The sequence below is a fragment of the Fukomys damarensis genome, unplaced genomic scaffold, assembly GCF_012274545.1.
Source record: "Fukomys damarensis isolate Sample0158 unplaced genomic scaffold, DMR_v1.0_HiC HiC_scaffold_37, whole genome shotgun sequence".
In the NCBI taxonomy this organism is placed as follows: Eukaryota; Metazoa; Chordata; class Mammalia; order Rodentia; family Bathyergidae; genus Fukomys; species Fukomys damarensis.
Genome location: NW_022900949.1, coordinates 43676042 through 43682883, shown reverse-complemented (window position 1 = coordinate 43682883; position 6842 = coordinate 43676042). Strand labels below are relative to the sequence as shown.

General features: G+C 47.1%; 1 protein-coding gene across 3 annotated transcripts in view; it reads right to left on the bottom strand.

Moving 5' to 3' along the window:
* Positions 1 to 242: 242 nt before the first annotated feature.
* Alas1 (5'-aminolevulinate synthase 1) overlaps positions 243 to 6842 on the bottom strand; it is a 14831-nt gene continuing 8231 nt past the window's right edge. For all 3 annotated transcript variants that reach the window (XM_010625427.3, XM_010625428.2, XM_010625429.3), the window contains 4 exons: positions 6425 to 6589; positions 4297 to 4565; positions 3086 to 3248; positions 243 to 526 (listed from right to left, as the gene is read on the bottom strand). In XM_010625427.3, coding sequence (XP_010623729.1) covers positions 366 to 526; positions 3086 to 3248; positions 4297 to 4565; positions 6425 to 6589 — 758 coding nt within the window. In that variant the 3' untranslated portion in view covers positions 243 to 365. The remainder of the gene's footprint in view (positions 527 to 3085; positions 3249 to 4296; positions 4566 to 6424; positions 6590 to 6842) is intronic.

Genomic DNA, 6842 nt, shown 5'->3' with positions numbered 1-6842 from the left:
GCTGCAGCAGGGCTACTGGGTCCAAATTTGAGGCAGAAATTTTAGTGAAACTGGCTGCTTTTAGAACAGTTCAGTTGCTAAGGTAGCGCCGGATCCTGCTGGGTACAGGAGCCTTAGAGGTGGTCAGGTTCGAGGAGAGGGGAGGTCCTGCGGGAATTTCAGTTTATGACTCCTCTATGACACAGATGGAACTCCAATTACTTCTGACTCAGTAGCAAAGAGCAGAAACACCAACACTTAAAGAAGAATTTATTTCCAGGATTATAGGTTTAAGATTTAATATAATTTAATTCACATAGAAAGACAAATGTGGAGACTATCTGGGTATGATGGCCTGTGGGCAGGTGGGGTAACTGAGGTCCTGCTCAGGCCTGGGCTGACACCAACTTGCTCATGCCGGAGAAGTAGGCTTTCTCCCTGTCACTCATCACTTCAAAGTGCAGTGGCCGCCTGCAGAAGTTGCACTCTGCAGAGGAGTGTGGCTTCAGTTCCAGCCCTACTTGCTTCCATGTGGCCAGCAGATTCTCTGCAAAGAGAAGCAATTTTGAAACATTACATGTTTTCCCAAGAGAAATGAAAACATATGTCTACACAAAAACTTGCACACAAACATTCACAGGACCATTGTTTTTAATAGCCAGAAAGTGAAAACAGACCAAAGGTCCACAAGCTGATGAATAACAAGATGTGGAAATCTTTGGTAGTTAGATTACAGAAGTACTGATTATTGCTACACATGGATGAATTTTAACAAAACTGCCATGGGAGCCAGGCGTGGTGGCACACACCAATAATCCCAGTACTCTGGGAGACTGAGGCAGGAGGATCACAGGTTCAAGCCCAGTTTAGGCAACTCAGTGACTTGGTGAGATCCTGTCTCAAAATAAAATTTTTTGAAGAGCTGGGGAGATAGCTCAGTATGAAGGTGCTGAGTTCTATCTCTAGTAAACACACACACATATACACACAAATAATAATAAACAACAAATACAATTTTTAAAATTAAAAAAAAAAAGGGTTGGGAATGTAGCTCAGTAGTGCAATGCCTGCTTGGCAAGCACAAGGCACTTGTGCTTGGAACCAAAACAAAAAAACAAAAATCAAAAAAACAAAACACTGTGCTGTGTAGAGGCCAGGCATGAAGAACCACATATCCATATGGCTTCTCTCATATCAAATGTCCCAAACAGGCAAATCCACAAAGAGAAGAAGCAGAGAAACAGTGGGCAACATTGGGGAGGGCTGACTGCTAATGGGCTCGGTTTTTCTGGGAGATAAAAATGTTGTGGAATCAGATGAAAGTGATGTTGCACACAATGTGACTTCACCTAAAAACCACTCAATTGTGTGTGTGTGTATTGGGGGGTGAGACAGAGTCTCACTTTGTAGTGCAGGCTGGCCTTGAACTCACTATGTAGCTCAGGCTGGTCTCAAACTCTCATAGCAATCCTTCCACCTCAGCCTCCAAAGAGCTGGGATTACAGGCATGTAGCACCACAGCATGCTTCAACTATGTACTTTATCTTTTTTTTTGGTACTGGGGATCAAGCTAGGGTCCTTGTGCTTGCAAGCTGGCAGTGGCACACTGAGCTAAGCCCTCAACTATATATTTTTGTTTTTGTTTTTTTGTTTGTTTGTTTGTTTGTTTTTTGGTACTGGGGATTGAACTCTGGACCTTGCGCTTGCGAGGCAGGTGACGGAACCACTGAGCTAAATCCCCAGCCCTTTGTTTTTCTTTTTGACAGAGTCTCACTATGTAGTTGAGACTGACCTGGAACTCACTATGCAGCCCAGGCTGGTCCCGAACTCACAGTGATCCTCCTGCCCAGCCTTCCCTGGGATCACAGGCATGCACCACCACATCCGGCTTCAACTATATACTTAAAAAGAGTGAAGTTTGTGGCATATGAATTATATCTCAATAAGGCTATACAAATCAACAGAAGAACAGCAGCCAGACTTTATTTCATAAGTCTGCAGTGAAGAAGCTGCTCCAATGTTACTACACTGCAGTTTAAAACATTTTGCGGTCCAGAAGTGTGGCCCTAGCTGGGCATGGTGGTGCACGCCTGTAATCCCAGCACTCGGGAGGCTGAGGCAGGTGGATTGCTGTGAGTTCCAGGTCAGTCTCAACTACATAGTGAGACCCTGTCTCAAAAAAAAAAAAAAAGTGACCCCCTCCGCTCTTTCCTATTTACAAAAATTTTGTTTCCATTTTTTCATTTTCTCATATTCTTTTCCTTTATTCCCTTTCCCCCTACCCTTCCCACTTCCTCTACACCTTTAGCCCTTTTCTTCCTATTTCACATTGTCAATTATCCCATTTGCTTTTTTGATATTTTGAAACAGGGTCTCACTATGTAGCCCAAACTAGCCTTGAACTCACCATGAAGCCCAGGCTGGCCTAGAACTTGTGGTGATCTCCTGCTTCAGGCTCCTGAGTGCTAGGATTATAGGTGTGTGCCAGCACACCCATCAAGCACTTCTTTTTTTTGTACAGGGGATCAAACTTGGAATCTTGTGCTTGTCAGACAGGCGGCAGCACCACTGAGATAAATCCCTGACCTCCCAGCATGCATTTCTAATGAACATGAAGCCTGTCAGGAAGCTGAGGGCTCAGGAGAGCAATGTCCCTTTCAGTCCCTGCCTCTGGGTAGGACACCAGGGTAGATGGCAGTAGTACAGACACACAAGCAATGTAAAATGCTGTGCAGGGCCTCTGGGTGGCAGGTGCAGAGTTACTTCAAGGACCACAGTGAGGGAGTGGAGGAGAGCTCTGAGGAGAACTGTGAGCCGGCCTGTGCAGGCTGGGGCAGACTCAAGCCTCTGGAGGGCTCTCCTCTCCTGCTGAGCTCATTACTGTGCATCTTCCAGTGGAGGCCTGAGAACATGGCAGACTAGCAGCAGGCTCTTAGAGTGAGTCCAGCAACTGTTTTCTAGGGCTTTATGTCACCTGAGGCATTCTTAATTACCTTGTCCCAGAAGAATCAAATCTATCTGTCTCTGCAAGGCCTCAATGATTAACACTAGATAACAAACTTATGCAAGCCTCCAAAGAGGCCCCCACAGCCCCGAAGGCACTCACCCAGGAAGTAGCTCATCATCTGAGGTGTGTGGTGAGGGGTAGGCGCAATCCGAAGCAGCTCCTCCCCACGTGGTACTGTCGGGTAATTGATTGCCTGGACATATATGTTATGTCTGCTCATTAGCTCATCACAGACTTGTGTGTTTTTAGCAGCATCGGCAACCTAAGTTTGATGGCAGCAGAAGACAGGGTCAGAGCAGGATAGGCTACCTCCTGGCAGAGATATCACCAACAGCACCCATTAGGCTCAGGCTCACAGCCAGACTGTAGCATGTGCAAGCTCAGGGAAGGACAGCATTATCTGAACACCTGAAATTTATTTTTTTCTTAATTAAGTTTTTATTTTTCTGGTACCAGGGATCAAACTCAGGACCTTGCGCTTACAAGGCATGTGCAGCGCCACTGAGCTAAATCCCCAGCCCACCTGCAATTTTACAGTGCTGGTAATGTCTAGGGAGGACCAGAGAACCAAAGCCTCATTAGAAGCAAATTTCAGCCAGATGTGGTGGTACACACCTGTAATCCCAGCTAATCAGGAGGCTGAGGCAAGAGGATTACAAGTTTGAGCCCAATCTGCACAATTTAGATAGACTATCTCAAAATAAAAATTAAGAGGGCTGTGGATATAGCTCAGTGGCAGAGTACTTGCCCAGCATGAATAAGGTCTTGGATTCAATTTCTAACATTACAAAAACAAACAAAAAGAAATTCCACACTGCTTCCCTTCCAGGCCTTGTGTGGGAAGGTAGGGCTTCTTTTCATATCAGCTGGTCCGCATTCCCAAGATGTCTAGCCCTACTCTGGTTAACTAGCTGTAATCCCTACACTGGTTCACCTGGCACACCAATAAGGCTTCTGTTTGCAGTGGGAAAGGCCCTACCTATTTCAAAAAGTACTAAATTCAAAGCCACACTTCAAAGTTGGCTGAGCTCAGACTTTGGAATTTTTCTGGATGCAGGCTCTGTGTTTACCATTAAGGTCAGTGCTCTGAAGAGGGAACCTCTGCTCCAGTCTGATGGGTTCAAAGGCTTCATTCTCACTCTGAAGGCAGCCAAAGGCAGAGACACCATAGAGGGCTGCTGGCTGCTGGCCCTAGCCTGGCCTGGCAGTTTTTGTGCCCTAGTCCAACTCTAGAAAGGCAGAACCCAAACACCTGCACAGCATGTGAGGAGGCACAGCCCCGAGGACTCTAAGGAGGGACAGGCCATTACCCGCACAGGGATGATGTGGCTGGGGCAGTGGACCACTGGGAGGCCGGCATCCATGAGCATCTGCCTCATGAGCTTGACGTTGCGCTGGTGCTGGCGGCGAAGTGCCCGCCCCTCAGCACTCTTCAGGATCCGCACAGACTCCAGGGCTCCAGCTAGCAGCATGGGAGGCAGGGAGGTGGTGAAGATGAAACCAGCCGCGTAGGAGCGCACGGTGTCAACCAGAGAACTCGTGCTGGCGATGTACCCTCCAACACAGCCGAAGGCTTTGCCTGAGAGTAGACAGCTTCATTATAGAACAGCCAGGTGTTGCAGCACCTCAGATCATTTACTTTCTCGTTAACTTGTTTCTGTCCCAAGACAGTAGAGTGATGTCCACCATGGTTAGGATGGCAAAGGCTGAGAGGTTATGGAATGGTTTTGCCCAGTCCCAGGGCCAATCTCAGAACATGGTCTCCACAGCAGGCCAGCAGCCCTGTAACTGCCCAGTGGCCCGGGCCAACTGGCTGCCTCTCTTCCCACCATTTCTTCTTGCCTGCTTTTCCACCCAGCCATGACTATGGCTCTGCTGCCAGCCAAAACGCCCTCTCCTCTCTTCTGCACTTTGTGCTCCTGGGAGCAGGATGTGAGCTGGGTGCTTGCACCATCCTCACTGTGGACATAACCTGGCAGCTGGACTCACTGCTGTGTTGTGACCCATTACTTCCTACTTAAAGCAAACACCAAACCGACAATTAGAGCTTGCCAGATAAAAACAAAAAAAATCTGAACCTGTTAGGGGTGGTTTAGGGCCAGACTTGTTTTTCAGTTCTGGTCAAGTCCTTGTATAGTGTGTATCTCAAGTTTCAGGATTAAGGACTCTCGAAGAGTTCTCAAAGATCTTAACATTATGTTCCGTAATTAACACTTGCCAAACCCATGGAGGGTGATGTGGGTTCAAACTCCTACAGTGGAAAATTTCTCCCTTTAGCCTTTTCCACTTCACAGTGACCACACTTTCAAAGAGTGTGTGTTGTAAGAGTGCCTTGAAAGAGAAGAACCAGTGAACAAGTATCTTTCCTGAGGCCCCATCCAGACTGCCCCAGGTTCCTTAGGCTTGCATGGGGCCCTGTTCCCCTTGGCAGGGATGAAGGACGCTCTCTTTGCCCCATCATCCTTTACTAAGTGTAGGCCTTAACTTGGCATTTTAGCTGACTGCTACATGGGTTTCCAAACACTTTACCAACTCTTGGTTTTTAAAAAGTCCTCCAATGTGTACAATCTACATCTTTATCTCTTCAGGGTTCTCAAAGGCAAAGGCAGTGTCTATAGTAATGAGCTGCATGCAACACACGAATCTCCTCCACAGCATTCTTTTTGTTTTGAGACAAGGGTCTCACTATGCTCCCCTGGCCTTGAACTATGTAGCCCAGGCTGGTCTCGAACTCTCAGTGATCCTCTTACCTCAGTCTCCTGAGTGCTGGGATTACAGGTGTGAGCCACCATGCTCAGCTCTCTATAAGCATTTTGATAAAGATCTATTTATTTGCACTGTACTGACAAGGAAACTAAGGTGTGGAGAGACCAACTTCCATTGTGGTGTTATGTAACTTGTGAGTCATGAAGACAGAATGAAGCCCAGGCAGCAGGGCTCCAGAGTCTGGCTCCCCATCACTGTGAGGTGCTTCTACTGCATGAGGAGGACCAGAGGAAAGACAGGGGGATCTGCAGTGCTCCCCCGTGGGAGGCACGCACTTCCACACTTCACGACACCTTGGTCCTAACAACTGTTCTCCAAGAAAATATGGAAACTCCTTTTTAATTTAGATGAACAATCTGAGGCCTAGAGAGTAAAAACTTTTGCTATGGCATGTAGCTATGGCATAGCCCTGACTATGTTTGGAATGAGCTCAGACAGTAATAAATGATATTCCTAACATGCCTGGCTGTGAGGGTCTTTTGACCTCTAATAGATTCTGCTAAGCTGGGTTACTACTCACTGGGACCAAAAACATCACCCTTAAGAAAGTTGCCAGATTGACAAACTATCACTCTGTCTCGTCACCTGATCCCAGTCACACTACTCAGAGTCCTTGGCCTTGTCAGGATAATGTAATTTTAGTGCAGAAGAGAACATGCAAAATATGCATACCAAGTGTTCCAGAAATGATGTCCATCTTTGGCATGACTCCATCTCGATCACCAATCCCTCCACCTCGAGACCCATACAGCCCCACTGCATGGACCTCATCCACAAAGGTGATCGCTCCAAACTCATGGGCCACATCACACAGCTCTTCCAGTGGACACACTGCTCCTGAGGGAAGACCAGAGACTGCTCTGAAGAGCTGCCACTTCAAAATTTGTCTTGATTAGAGTCAGAACAAAGTATCTCACATTTGGGCCGGGGATTTAGCTCAGCGGTTCGGTGGCCTGCCTCACAAGCACAAGGACCCGAAGTTCGATCCCCGATACCAAAAAATAAAAAGAGCTCACATTCTAAAGTATCTTTTTTTTTTTTGTACCGGGATCAAACTCAGGAGCTTGGGCTTTCAAGGCACAGCAAAACA